At 34.1% G+C, this 16,657-nt stretch overlaps 1 protein-coding gene across 1 annotated transcript; it reads right to left on the bottom strand.

The window, feature by feature from the left end:
* Window positions 1–394: 394 nt before the first annotated feature.
* On the bottom strand, window positions 395–15,088 carry LOC136274300 (uncharacterized). Its single transcript, XM_066080750.1, has 3 exons — window positions 14,630–15,088; window positions 7,760–7,963; window positions 395–1,440 (listed from the first exon to the last, which is right to left on the bottom strand). The coding sequence occupies exons 1-3, from the start codon at window positions 15,045–15,047 to the stop codon at window positions 758–760; spliced, it is 1,305 nt and encodes a 434-aa protein (XP_065936822.1). The 5' UTR covers window positions 15,048–15,088; the 3' UTR covers window positions 395–757.
* Window positions 15,089–16,657: the final 1,569 nt, after the last annotated feature.

Here is a 16,657-nt window from a genome sequence, read left to right as displayed (position 1 = left end):
AATGCACCAGAAATGCCAATAATTACACAAAAACTTGTAGTTTATATAGTGGAAATTCTAAATTGTAAACATTGTGACCCCAAGGACAAAAACTTGGACCCCAGGCGGAGTTTAAAGTTTTACATCTAAGAAAGATGTTTAAAATTCTTCTTCATAAGCACTACAATGCAACAGTTTAAGATATTACTATGTGTTGTAACGTTAACTTTCATGCGCAAAAATTGTACAGACATTCAACTTCAAATTTTGTCATTATTACCTCTGACATTTTTTTTTAAACACTCTCACGAAGACATGTTATACTCAACATCATCCTCTATTCTGAATAATCTTGTGCATTTACTTATCACTTATTTTGAATAAAATTGTGTGATGCATATGACACAAAAAAGTATTCGGAAATGTATTTATTGGCCAAATAAAACAGCTCACAGACCTCTCTCACCGAGGGTGGAAACTGAAATATACATGTAATAGCAAATAAACTTAAAGCACAATTCACACACTAAGGCTAGATCCACATACAATCTTGAACAACAATCGACAACTGATAAGATTACGCTTATGGTACGCCATACATACTAAGTATACATGTGCGAACTTTAAGGGAGATTTCAGATCATTAAAACATTCTCGTGCATACGCCATTACGTAAGCATTATATATTTGAATTGATCATATGACAAATGACAAAAAAAAAAAAATACACCGCCTGTACGTTTTGGGGGCACATACAGCAAATTACAAATATATCGGATCAATCATAAAACCGTAGTTTTGGGGCCCTAGAAAAAGGATTCTGACAAAGATGGGGCAAGAACAACCAGTGAGAACTTCTAATAACATTTTCAACCCTTTCTTCCCCAAGTTGATGAATAAGATTTGCTGTTCCTCTTAGCTTATCTGCAATGTGTGGACTTGGCTGGCTAAAATACAAACTGTGATAAATCATTAACCACAAGTCAACAATGGCTGAAAACTTAAGGTAATGGTAATCCTCATCAAACAGTCTCAGTGGTTTGGTGCTTTTCAAGAGACAATCAAGTTCAGGGTGATACACGGCAAACTGATAGGCATCATTTGTTATGGCACAAACTGGCACTGCAGGAACAAAGTTGCTTAAATCATTTCTCCTGTTGTCATTGTTGAGGAAATTCCGGTACTTGCAGAAGGACACAGCAATTGCTTGTTTACACAGCAGTGTCTCATCACAAATATTTGTTTCTGATATGTGCTCTTCACTTGAAATACCATCCTCTTCATTTGAGTCTGAACTGGGATACATCAAGTCTTGGTATGCCAGTCTGTGCCTATACATTTCATCTGTCTTCTTTTTCACAGAGAAAACAGCTGATGTACTGTATTCTGTATCCGTATATTGATTTCTTTTTGAAGGTAGAAGAACAGCATCAGCAAAACCATAGAAAAGATTAGGACTACCTAAAAAAAGTATCAAAACTCAATGCTAATTATGTAACAACTGTTTATCAGAAATCACAATGGGATTAAAGACACTTGATAAGATCATTTAATTAATTATGCATATTTTTTAAAAAATAAAATTCCCTTTGCTTTTTTTGCCATAATATATCTTTTCATAATTGGCTACTTTTTGTCAAATGTCTGCTTGACACCCTAGCATTGATAATTAACAAAAAAGTAACTGCACCTGTTTCTATAACCCTGGTGTGTATTTAATTATATTTTGATACATGCATATATGATATATAGTTACATCTTGAAATATATAACATATACATAAATTAACATACAGCCATATATGGCTATCAAACAATTGAATAGCCTCTTAACTATTTCAACTTGTTATTTTTGTAAGGTAAAAAAAGTTAATTACTTCAAATATCTCATGATTGAACATGTTGTCTCGTTAAACTAGGTGCTAACTTGTCTCTGTTTATTTGCAACAAAAAGATTTTGAGATTTACGGAAACAGTTTTGTCAACAAACTATGAAAGCATATTGTCATTCTCTAACAATTTAACAAATACATTTATCAGGTCATTTTGATGTCAAGAGAACATAAAATACATGCAAAAGTGTATTTATTACATAAAAATGAACGAAAATAAATTCTTTTGACCTCCCCCCCCCCCCCCCCCCCCCAGAAATTTATGATCATTGCTAAAACAATACTTTTAACAACTGCATCTGCAATATGTAAACTAGTGTCTGTCGAAAAAGTGGACACAAACATTTTTTTATGGGCTACCATACAGTGTCGACCAGACCAAAAACCAGAGCAGACCCCAACTAAACCCTATGTCTGCTCTCAGTGTCTGCTTTTAAAAACTTTGTGTCTGCTCTGCATCCACTTGGGGTTTACTTTGAGATTACTCAGGGTTTGCTTTTGGGGTCTGCTTTACACATGGAAGTGTAAAACAGACCCGTATTTTATCTTACCGCCTGTATACACCCAGCCTCTTGTATATTCCAAATACAAATGTACCAACAAGTCTGTCATTTTTCAGTAGCAATTGTACATTAAGCACAGGAAAAATTACTTTTAAGACAAAATGGAGGATGTAAATCGAATTACGGAAATTCCCCATACACGTATGACCAAAACGACAAATGTGCGCTTCGCCAGGGATGGTTAAAGAGACATTGACCACGCGACTACTAGTAGTCAACAGGTGGCTGATTACAAAATGGCAAAAACATTGCTAAGAACTTTTTTGATTTAATAGGGATAGATAAAAATTTAGATTTATGGGAATTTAATAAAGAATGCACTTTTGATAAAATAAGATGCAAATCTGTTAGAGTCTAGCTCTACAATTAGCATTAAGCAAATCACATTACAATAACTGTCGTCTTACTCCTTGGGTATCAAGAAACACAGCCTCAATAAAAGTTTTGTAAAATTTTGTTTCTATATGTATATTTATGTATGTATAATTCACAACACAAGTATTTGATCAAATTTAGGATGAAAAAAGGGTGTACTTAACCAAGAGACTTAATGAAAGTCAAATAAAAAAACAGTTATCATTTAATAACGTACATTTATGTACACCATGATAAAACTCAATGGAATTAAAATCAATAACTAATTTAAAGTATTAATTTAATAAAAATACATAAAAAAGAACTGTATCTATATACATGTTTGTGCACTGTATATAAACATTTAAAGCTATACACGCTATAATTTTCATCAATTTTGGACGACTGGGAAAATGCATGTGTTTGATTACTTATAAAAGTTACCTTTATGCTGTTGATTATAATACAATGTACTCAATTCGATCATGTAACAAAGATATCAAATTTTAAACAATAAAAAATATTTCTTTTCCTGCAAGGAAGTAAAAATACTTTCGTTAACAATGACATAGGCCTATGTGTTTTCCCCTAATTGAAGGGCTATTTTTAGTTCATGTGAGTGTTATCCTATTTAAACAAGCAAAAGTAAGAGAATCCTGAATGACAATATTAAACACTCATAATACATGTATATATTTCAAATTTACAGCTTTTCAGCATATTCAAAATCGAGACAGATATGTAACACATTACATAAAACATTAAAATTAGGCAAACAACAAGAGGCCCATGGGCCACATCGCTCACCTGAACAGCAGTTCCTTGTAACATTACATTTCGTAGCATATGCTTTTTCTATTTTAAACATTGAACCCCTTTCTGGGGACACAGTTATGGTCCGAGGTTTATGGTTGGCTTGAACAACATAAATAGTAACATAGGAATTAAAATGTGTAGCACTGCGGTGGGACCGCACGTACACAACCTGAAAAAGAAGAGAAGAGTTCCACTTCAAGAGGAATAACTCTCAGACTATACAGAACATCAAGAAAGATAACTCTTGGTTCCACTACATTAGAGTTTACACAATTTGAGGATCCTTGCAAAGTAATCTCACAAACTGTAGCATTATAGTTCTCGAGAAAAACTTTTTAAAAACATTTTCAATATATCTTTCTATGTTAAACTTTGAACCCCTCTTGGGGCCACAGTATTAGTCCAGTGCTAAAGTTTTAATTATTTGGAATCTACATTATTTAAGGATGCTTGCATAGTTATCTCACAAGCTGAAGCATTATAGTTCCCTAGAAAAAGATTTTTCAACATTTTCCCTCTATATTTCTATGCTAATTTAAACTTTGAACACCTCTTGGGGCCCCAGTATTAGATTGAGGTCACGGCTTTTTTAATTTCGAATCTACACTATTTGAGGGTGCTTACGTAGTTATCTGACAAATTGATGCATTGTAGTTCTCGAAAAGAAGATTTTTAAACATTTTCCATATATACCGGTACTTCTACATTTAACTTTAAACCCATCTTGGGTCCCTAGTATTAGTCCAAGGGTCACTATTTTAAAACTGTCGAACCTTCATTGTCCAAGGTTGTATGCATGATAGTAATCTCACAAATTGAAGCATTGTAGTTCTCGAGAAGAAGATTTTTTAACATGTTACCTTTATATTTCTATAATAAACTTTGACCCCATCTTGGGGCCCCAGTATTGGTCTGGGGTCATGATTTTACCAATTAGGAATCTACATAAGCGAAGGATGCATGCATAGAAATTCCACAAACTAAAACATTGTAGTTCTTGAGAAGAAAATTTTGAAACTTTTCCTTTATGTTTTTTAAAATGTTTAAATTTTGAACCCCTCTTGGTGCCCATCAATTGTCCGGGAGTTACAATTTTTTGAATCTACATTATTTAAGGATGTACATGTATGCATAGTAATATCCAAAACAGTTGCACTATAGTTCTTGAGAAGAAGATTTTAAAACATTTTCCTATATATGTTAAAATCTAAACCCCTACTGGGGCCCCAATTTTTGTTCGGGGGTCACGATTTTTACAATCTTCACTATATATACAACCTTTTGTGTATGTATTGACATTTTTGGTGAAGTGGTTCTTGAGAAGAAAATTTTTAAACATTTTTCATATGTAGTTCTATGTTAAACTTTGAACCCCGCCTGGGGCCCCAGTTTTGATCTGAGGGTCAGGATTTTTACAATTTAGAATCTTCATTATACATACAAGCTTTTGTGTAAATATTGGCATTTCTGGAGCAGTGGTTCTTGAGAAGAAGATTTTTAAAACATTTTCCTATGTATTTCTATGTGAAACTATGAACCCCACCTGGGGCCCCAGTTTTGGTCCGAGGGTCACAATTTTTATAATTTAGAATCTTCACTATATATACAAGCTTTTGTGTAAATATTGGCATTTCTGGTGCAGTGGTTCTTGAGAAGAAGATTTTTTAAACATTTTCCTATGTATTTCTATGTTAAACTTTGAACCCCGCCTGGGGCCCCAGTTTTGGTCCGAGGGTCACGATTTTTACAATTTAGAACCTTCACTATATATACAAGCTTTTGTGTAAATATTGGCATTTCTGGTGCAGTGGTTCTTGAGAAGAAGATTTTTTAAACATTTTCCTATGTATTTCTATGTTAAACTTTGAACCCCGCCTGGGGCCCCAGTTTTGGTCCGAGGGTCACGATTTTTACAATTTAGAATCTTCACTATATATACAAGTTTTTTGTGTAAATATTGGCATTTCTGGTGCAGTGGTTCTTGAGAACAAGATTTTTAAACATTTTCCATATGTAGTTCTATGTTAAACTTTGAACCCCGCCTGGGGCCCCAGTTTTGGTCCGAGGGTCACGATTTTAACAATTTAGAATCTTCACTATATATACAAGCTTTTGTGTAAATATTGGCATTTCTGGTGCAGTGGTTCTTGAGAAGAAGATTTTTTAAACATTTTCCTATGTATTTCTATGTTAAACTTTGAACCCCGCCTGGGGCCCCAGTTTTGGTCTGAGGGTCACAATTTTTACAATTTAGAATCTTCACTATATATACAAGCTTTTGTGTAAATATTGGCATTTCTGGTGCAGTGGTTCTTGAGAAGAAGATTTTTAAAGACATGCACCCTATACTTACTGTTTCGCAATTATCTCCCTTTTGAAAAGGGCTGTGCCCTTTATTTTAACAATTTATAATCCCCTTTCCATAAGGATGCTTTGTACCAAATTTGGTTAAATTTGGCCCAGTGGTTTTTGAGAAGAAGTTGAAAATGTGAAAAGTTTACAGACGGACGGACAGACAGACGGACGGACGGACGGACGACGGACAACGGGTGATCAGAAAAGCTCACTTGAACCTTCGGTTCAGGTGAGCTAATAATGGCCACCTGATATCCCACGGACAAAAGCAATGAGGTCGGTTTTGCTCCTCCTTCATCTATATTCATGAAAAGATATATTTAACTAGCCGGAAAATAAACAATTAAAATTCTATATCTTTGTAACGAGATGGAATTTACCATTGTTATTTAAAGAATAAAGGTAACTTTTACAAGTAAACAAACACAAATTGCGTTTTCACTGTCATTTAAAAGATAATTTCACTACAGATGATGAGAATGCAAATGAGTTGTCAACTGAAGATCTGCTTGGTCGGTGCTCTCATTGGTCACTGCGTTTAACCAGCTAACTAAAGATCTGCTTGGTTGGTGCTCTCATTGGTCAATGCATTTAACCAACTTACCAGAGATCTGCTTGGTCGGCTCTCTCATTGGTCAATGCGTTTAACCAGCTAACTAAAGATCTGCTTGGTCGGTGCTCTCATTGGTCACTGCGTTTAACCAGCTAACCAGAGATTTGCTTAATTGAAACACTAATTGGTCGACAAAATAGCCTGATAAACAGGTCTGTTAGTTAGACCAGACTCTGGTCTGCTTTCAGAGTCTGCTTCTGAAATTGGGGTCTGCTCTCTGATAGAATGGGTCTGGTCGATACTGTACATCATAGATATGTATTTTGTAAATATGTTAATGGCAATACTGATGTACATTTACCCAACTGCTACAAATTCATATGAACTATTTTGTATGTGTATTCTCTAATTAAGGAATTCATCTATAAAAATTGTACACCCTCTGGGCCTTTAGTTTTAAATAAACTATCTTATCTTATTTGTACAACCCACCAAACTGTGAACTGTCATGGTTTTACACCTACATCATGCATGTATTACATACACAAATATGTACATGTATGTAATGTATACTGTATACAACCCACCAAACTGTGTACCGTCATGACTTAACACCTACATCATGCATGTATAACATACATATACCTGTACATATATGTATGCAGAGTGTATATACATTTATTGGGACATTTTAAATCAAAATGCCTGACACATGTCAGAAAAGAGGATTTGCAATTTTAAAAGCAATTGTCAAAATTGAATTATCATTTAAAGAAAAGAATTGAAATTGTTTGATGTACACCCTTTTCAAAACTATGAAATTCCCTACTTTTACTTTCATTTTCAGTTTTTCAATACAGAGCATTTTGCAGGAAAACGAATCTGACTTCACACCACAAATTTTAACAGGAAAGAGACAATTTGATGACATTTCATTCAAGAGGTCCCTTGTTGCTGAACGGAAATTAGGACCGGAGCTATGAACCCCAACGTTAACATTAACCCCTAAGCAAAATGCATTAGTGGACTATACCCTACTGCCATGTATTACATACATATAAATGTACATATATGTATACTTTTAACAACTCACCAGTCAGTGTACTGCCATGTATTACATACACATACATGTACATATATATATATACTGTAAACAACTCACCAAACTGTGTACCATCATGATTTTACACCTATATCATGCATGTATTACACATACATGTACATATATGTACACTTTGTACAACTCACCAGTCAGTGTACTGCCAAAGTTTATAGGCTCCCCACACCCACAGGGACAGTAGACTTCTGATTTACCATTGGTGTAATAACTGTCCACAAAGTAGTTGGATGGGTAGGGAAGCAGCTGGGATAAAAAATGATGCGACACAATTGATGCAACATGCGCTTCTGATGTTTTGTAACTTAATTTCTGCAGAGACTTTTCATGTTCTTCTGAAATAAAATAAAATTCCATTATATCTCAGGAGCTAATAGTCTCAAGTCCTGCCAAGCAAAATTGGCTGACAAAAATTTCAAATTCACAAGTCCATCCTTCAGCAGCCTGATTGTGTGTGTGACAATACAGTTTCCAAGGTAGGATTTTGTTTGCCAGGCAGTTCTAAGGCTTATTTATCTGTAAAGTTCTTAATACCATGTATATTTTATAAGTCTGAATTTTACTTAGGGGTCTGAATCCCATTCTTGATGTGAATGAGAGAAATAAAGATGGACAAGATTGTGATTTAAACCCTCTCCTGATCTGTAGGCAAGTGCTATACAAACTGTCAATTAAACCTGTCTGATTGTTAAACATTTTGCCATGTGAGAATATATATAGGTGGAATCCACACATGTCCGAATATGTGTTTGCCGGGATGCTGGAGGCATATTTGTGATAATTTTACACAGACTATGTAAAGAACTATATATGATAAGAGTTAAATTTGGCCCCCATAATTCGCCATTTTTTAAGTGTTTCGGGTACAATACAATGTTAACTAATTTTTTAGAAGAGTTGATATACCGTAAATATATTTTTCATCCTTTTATTTGATTTATTTGCACTCACTGGCAGTATATGATGTCAGAAGTGACGCCATTTCTATAATTCAATCAAAGTCAGCCAAAAATTGACATTTTTCTTATTCATTTACAAATGGGAAACATAGAGCGTATGCTTGAACAAGGAACATTTTTTTGTCACTTATCAGTCTTGGATAGATACATCTCTGATTAAAATATTTTATTTGTTCAAGAATGCGCTCTATGTTTTCAGAACGGAAAACTGCTTGAAAACAAGCTGTTTTACGCTAAAAATGCAAAAATGGCGGGAAAAGGTTTTCTTTACAATGTCATATTTCTAAATTGTGGGCACAATTGAACCAAAATGAATATTATTAAACACATCACATACATATCTGTACTAAGAAAACAAAGAATGATAGTAAAATGATGATGTTCATTTTAGGGGGCCATTTTAGGCCCTTATCATATATAGTCCTTTTATAAATTTTCATTTTCCATTTTGATTATCTTACCTACTCTCCTACATACAACTTTTTTCACATTTTAACTTTTAAAAAAGGAGCAGGTCCGGTACAATCACTAGATTTAGCTATGTAGCTTGATTTACCTACATAGCTTTATTTACCTACCTGAAATAGGTTTGATTAGCTACCTTTATGAAATTTTGCTTTTGATGTAAAACAGACAAAAGTCGCAAGGAAATGTAAACCTTTATTTGTACTGTGTAGTTTAACACATATAGGTAATCACAGATTACAAAGCTAACCGAGACGAGGCATCACCTTTATGAGGCATCACCTCTATGAGACCACCTTTAACATATCATATGAAAATCATACTTTATGATCTTGGATATTCATGGATACTCTTTTGACACAATATCGTATAATATTATCATACGTAAATGAATTGTATAATAATTCAAAGTCATATAATACAATATAATACCGTAATATATAATGGTGCAATATGATATTGTAACATCTGAGATGACATTGTCTAATGTCATACATTATTGTATTTGATCACATAATACAAATTTAAATCATAATATATGATCAATACAATATTGTATCAATATATATATGATACAATATCATATCACATAATACATCACAATATTGTAACATATGATCTCATATTGATATTGTATCATATAATACTGTATCATATCTAATACATAATATGATATTGTATAATATGATACAATATTATACAATTATTTAATGCTTGAGCAGTAAATAGACCAGAATATTTTTCCGGAGGTGCATGGAACAGCTCAGTATGATCTATTGCCCGAGGCCAATAATTATTTTATTACCTAATTCCTTTTTCAGTTTTCGGGGTTTACAATTTGCATATTGCAGATGGTTTTCGTGCCATAATGCAATATACTAAGATTTTTTTTTTGCATCTTTTACATGCACAAAACCTGTTGCATGCATTACAACATCTTTAATTTAATATTAGTTTCACAAAGAAGGGGGAGTCTTCAACCCAATAGATTTTAAATAGTCTTTTACCTTATATGAGGCTTTAAAACTGTTGATTATTTGATACTCCATTTTGATAACATTGAATTTGGTTTCACCAAGTACTAAAACAGCGTCTATGTAAAGGAGTATACATTCCCTGAGAACTATCGAAAGGATGTAACATTAACATACCCGCGTTCTGAAATACATTGCTGGTCCAATAGATCGCAGTCTATTGACCGGCGGTCCAATAGATCACATTCTTCTGACCGGCGATCCAATAGATCAAAGTCTACTGACCGGCGGTCTAATAGATCGCAGTCTATTGACCAGCAGTTCAAAATAGACGCAAATATTTAATTTGTAATAAAACAACAAAATCCCTTTGATTAGGTAATAAAATTTGATACAACATTAAGTGCCTGCAGGAAGGACAAACAACTGGTTGGGCCAAGGGCCCATGCTTCATAAAATGCTGGGGCCATTTTGAAATTAATGGGGCTGAGAAAAAATAGAATGGGGTGGGCCATTTTTTAAATTAACTGTCATACATAACTTGACATACTATCAGATTACAATAATAAAGTCATCACATGCATCTTTAACAATTATAAATTTATGTAATTAAATCCAAAATAAAAAAACGTTTGTCACTGAACAGAGATAATATGCTTTTTCAAAGAATTCCATTTTTTTTTTAAACCATCACTATAATCAAGATTTTCTTCATTGTTTAATCGAAATCTAAGAAGCCGATCAGATATTTTGGGCACCAAAGAATTTCTCTGCTTGGTAAGAATACGGTTTTGCTGGACAAAACACCCATTCACAACTTGCAGTGTGAAGGGCAAAGTGCAAGCCTAAATAATAAACACAAACCGGAGGGAACTGCATAGATATCATTGTTTTATGTCCATGGGGAAGTGAAATCTTAAGTTAGATTTCATTGCCAGTGGCATGTCTTTGATCAAATGGCGTTTCTATCATTCCATTCCAAACTCAATTCCATTGAAGATTACCGAAAACGCGGACTACAATAAAATCACAAACTACGAAATAATGCGTTTGCGTATTTTACAATATGATTGCGTGGCGCGCCACTGGGCGCAGCGCACCATATGTGCATTGCGCCATTATTCGGCAGTTTGCGCATATGGTGCATGGCACGGTCCCTTTCCAGACCCTGAACATTGTATCATATGATATGATACAATATCATGTTATATAGTGAATTATCTCATATGTGTGGTGTATATTACCCGTGTGATAAACCTTTGTTATTAAAAACGGGTGATGCTTTATGAAATACTTCCGGTCCGAACTATTTTTGACACAACCCCTTGCTTCAACGCTTCAGGGACCTATTTTCGAAGATTTGCTAGTACTGTCAACATAACTATATCTACTAAAAAAATTGATATAAAATTGATTTTGTTAAAGATTTTAATTACAATGCGTAGCACAGGCGTCGGAACCGGGGGGCTATTGTGAGTGTGTGTGGGGGGGGGGGGGGGGTGGGGTGGGGTGTGTGTTGCAAAGGTATTCATAACTATAACCACAAGACCCTTTTTTCTTGTTTGTCAAGATTTTTGATAAGTTTAGCCCACTTCCAACTTTTAATTTGCTTTGTGAAGTTTATAAAACTGCAAGTTATGTTAACTATCAAGGAGTTCATCCTGACGACATGATGAAAACAGAGCGCTCTGGTTGTGTTTATATATACAAGAACTTACCGAAATAATGTTTCATAAGACTTTTATTCCACCACCAGTAAGCATCCTTATTCACTATTTTCAATTTCGAATCATAAGGCTAGACTAGTGTTCCTTGTTCGAGTCAATTGAAACTAACGAGCATTCGCAACTTTGGGTATGTCAACAAACTTGATTATTCAAGTCTTCTAATCGGAATTTCCATTTAATCAAGTGAATAAGCTCTAAGAAAAATTATTTAGAGCTAAAAAATTATTTTAAGGTTTATTTCAGTGAAACTTTACATTAAAACAGTTAGATTTATCTCAGGAATGGCATACTAAATTGTATTGCGCAAGGTCACAATAGCCGCATTATACAACATTGCATCATCGTTTTTAATCTTAAGTTTGAACATAATTATGTTGAAGAAAAAAATACAGGTCATATAAGCATATAAGGGACTGTCTCAAAAGTTTCATAATATAAATCAATTATGAGATAAATAGAACATCTATGATTGTGTGATTTTATATTTGCTTTATCCAACTCGTTGAAATGGTTATATTCGCTCGGCAAGCCTTGCAAATATATACACCATTTCAACTCGTTGGATAAAGCAAATATAAAATCACACAATATAGATATCCTCTATATACAATATTGTATCATAATATACAATACTATACATTACAATATTATAATACAATATCATATCATTAAATAAAAAAAAATGATACAATATCATATTTTATCACATAACATTTAACAATATAGCATATCATTTTGATGTAATATTGTATCATATAATACAATAGTGTATCATATCAACAATACTATATCATAGGAATCATATGTTATATTATTTAACAACAAACACTTCTATCAAGCAGGTTTGAGTGAGGTAGGAGATTTTTTTTAGCATCTTTGATAATGGAGATCAGGCTCTGCATCTGAGGTACAGTACCGATTAGACCCAACCAAACACAAGATTAAACCCCGACTAAACCCCGGGTTTACTCTGGGTTTACTTTTTGAAAATTTGGGTCCACTCTGGGTTTACTCTGGGTCCACTCTAGTTAACACAGAGTAAACCCAGAGTTAACCCAGAAAATCCTGGGGTTTAGTTGGGGTTTACTTTCTGTTAGGTTGGGTCTGATCGGTACTGTACCTCTGCGATTCACTTATATCACAGTTTAAACAACTATGCAAGCTATTACCTATAAAACATGTGACCTGTTCCAAAAAATTCATCCAGCATCCGATACCTATGACTCAGATTCTGAATTCATGCCTGTCAGGTGCATCAGTATCATAAGACGCACCATCCATGCAAGTTTGTTGAAGTTAAGACCAGTACTAACTATGATTTAATTATCAGAGGGTACCTGCTCCAGAAACTTTAACCAGCTCTGAAACCTAACCTCCTCCAGCATCCAAAACCTATGGCTCAGATTCAGCATTCAAGCCTGTCTGGTGCATCAGTATCATAAGACGCACCATCCATGCAAGTTTAATGAAGTTAGGACCAGTAGTAACTTAGAAATTGCTATCAAAGGGCACCTGCACCAAAAACTTTAACCTGCTCCAAAAACCTTAACCTCCTCCAGCATCTGTAATTAAGGGCTTAGATTCAGCATCCAAGTCTTTCAAATCCATAAGAAGGTCCAGATGCATCATCCATACAAGTTTGGTGAAGATATGACAAGTAATTACTTAGATACAGGACCTGCAACACAAACTTTAAACAGGTCTAGACGCCAATGGCAATAGCATAAGCTCCCCCGACTTCGTCTCGGTGAGCTAAAAAAGCAACCCAGGGCAAAAACAGTTAAACATTGGTGCTTTTTAGTCGTTTTAAGCAAAACATGCATTTCTATTGTTTGAGTAACTGCATGACACCTTGTGTGCGATGAGGCATGGATATGTGTGATAACTTCAGATTGTGCTGAATTATTACCAATTGATTATCATGTTAACCAGAACTGTTCTTCTTTGTGATTCCATTTAAGAGGTAGCTGTTTGGTAACACATAAACAGTTAACATAGCCTCAAAACTTTTAGAACCTTGACTGAAGTTGCACTGAAAGACTGAAATCCATCACATTGAAAAATAACTGATTATTGTCATTTCTACTTACTACATTGTACATATAATGTACACATCTTTTATTTTGTAAATATGACTTGTTTTCACCATATTTCCATTCCCAAGTTCATTGATTTACTTCATAGAACACTAACCTGCCATGGTCACATGTGTAGAGAAACACCTTGACCCACAGTTGAAACCAAAATAATTTAGTGGGCCCCTAAAAACAAATGAGATAAATAAATGCGCCCAGACTTACCAATTTATTTAAAAATGATGATTTCTAGTCATAAAACTGAATTTTATTAATAACTGAAACCCATCATTTTTAAATTAGATTAATGATGAATTTAACAGTTATACATGCAACTATTTGGATTTTATTTTAAGATATAGTGACCTCTGAAAAATGAATATGACTGTATTTCATCATTTTTTATCAATTGGCAAGTTTGTAAGTCAGTAGAAATGACAATAATCAATTATTTTTAAAAATGATTGATTTTAGTCGCACCCCTGACTGTTCAAAGTTGAAAATTACTACTGCACCTAAGTGCGACTTTTTGAACAAATGCCCATTTAAGAGAAACGTATGATTGGGTAGCTATAAAAAAATGTACTTTTGGTAGGTAAATAAATGTACCTGGTAGATAATGTAAGTAATTCAAGCTAGTGATTGTACTGGACCTGAAAAAGTTAACTTTAACAGGTTCAACCTTCATTGTTGTAGAATGTAGTAATTTGGAAATATGCCTGGAAAGATGAATGGTAAAGCACCAGACTAGAAATACATGGATCCCAAGTTAATTCACAAAGACGTCTTTAACGTGCTTACCTCTCTTGAAACAAAATCTCTTCAAAGCAGCAAATGCGATCGCTTCTTGTGAATTTTGCAACTTGCCTCCGTTTTTAATGTAATTGTTTATCGCTTCATATCCCCGGGCAAACACCGTCCTAGATCGCACTCCAAGAATTTTTTCTTCTCTCGTCGTTGTATCACGATATTCATACCAATCAAATCTCCAGAATGTGGTCTCTCCGAAAGTCTCCGACACCCTCTCCTCCTTTTCGATGTGATTTCCGTAGATTTGGCAGGCAGCCAGCGCGTGTTCGTGTTCACTTACATACCGCTCTAAGCCCTCCCTAAACACAATATCATTACTACTGTGGATGTTTCTGAAATTTGCATACGATGGCCGAAACGTTTTGATCAAGGCGAAAAACCTAAGCTTAGTCAAACTGAAAGTCGCCATTCCCTGGTACACCGGTAACAAGTCAATTCGCTACTACAAGCGATTCGCTCCGAAACTCAAAACATTACCTGATTACTAGGCTATTACCTGAATTTATATCTCCGTGTCGACGAAGTTCTTTATCAATTATGATGAAGATTTTTGATAATTTCTCTAGATTTAATCTATATTTATAAATATTCCTATCCTAGTTAAGGAGGTGGAGGCATAAAAGAAAAAAACCCACCAAAATAATGAAACAAAATGGTACATTTTTCATCATTATATACTACATGTATATATCTGTTAATCGATTGTCTAACGTGTTAGATTAAAAAAAATCTTCTCTGCTTTAAAATGACTTCAAGAGACTTTAAAATTTAATTTTTCTTGGAATGCTATGGTAATAATTTTTTCTTAATTTCATATGAAATAAACATGCAACCTTTATAATTTCTAGGAATAGGCTAGAATTAACTCGGAAATATGACAATCTAATTAAAAGCAAAGCTTGTTGCAAAACACTTTGAAGGTCCTCCGTAGCCACTCCGAGTTATGACCATAAATAATATTGAATTGATAAAGGTACAACCCATCTCAGTCCTTCATTGGTGAAGGCTAACTTCATTTAATAGATAAAGTTGTATGTACAATATGTCTATTTAGGGGATATTATAGGATATCTTAACAAACAGAGGGTCGTTAGAGAGAACTAAAGTTATAGGCAATAAAATTCATAATTACATCGATGTAATCAATTTAATAATTGATTGTTTCTTATCCATTATTTTTTATTTTTTTGAAGTTGAATTTTTGTCACGGTGAAGTGTTATATGATCTATCTAGTAATCATTTTATTCACGGACATTTAGACGATTCTGGATCCCAGTTTATTTGAAAGAACAATTAAAGTAATGGTTGAATATCTTTGCTAAACATATTGAGTATACCTGGTACAGTTTAACAACATAATCAGAGTGCTAGTATCAAAGACATTGACCGGCAAAAGGACAGACCAATCAGGACATTGTAGTCAGGTCACTATTTTTTCTACATCGAATCAGTTTGTTTTTATGTTCCATAAGTTATCACAGTGGCTGTTGGACAGACACAAGAAGAATGTTGAAACATACAATAAAAACAATTTGCCGCACGGAATAGACTTCCAGTAAAAACGCTCGGGAGAGCAATTTTGCAAAGTTAAATTTTTATATATTTTTCAGGTATATTCCTATTCAAATATTCGAGGAGAGTTTTGACCATGTGAAAATTTCTGTTAAAAAAATAAAAACCCTTAAAAACCAAGTAAGTCGGGGTCATGAGATATCCGTTGAGAAAGGTACGAAGCAATAACATTGTTGCCGAAATTTTTCTTACAAAAAGTGTTTTTTAGACAAAGATTTATCATCCAAACATTCCAACAAGTATGCTCTGAGGTTTTATGATCGGAGAACCTTTAGAGTATCGTGGATAAAGCCAAGCTTGACTGATGATAGGTCGTGCAGGTAAAAACAACATTCCGGGAAATACTTTTTTTTGTATCTAATTAAACAACATATCTCCAGAAAAAAAAAATTCTTCCGAACGTCAAGCTCTACACTTACAAGTAAGACATCGTAAAAAGACTAACA

This window comes from Magallana gigas, chromosome 4 (assembly GCF_963853765.1).
Source record: "Magallana gigas chromosome 4, xbMagGiga1.1, whole genome shotgun sequence".
Classification (NCBI taxonomy): Eukaryota; Metazoa; Mollusca; class Bivalvia; order Ostreida; family Ostreidae; genus Magallana; species Magallana gigas.
This window is presented reverse-complemented; position numbering and strand designations above follow the sequence as displayed.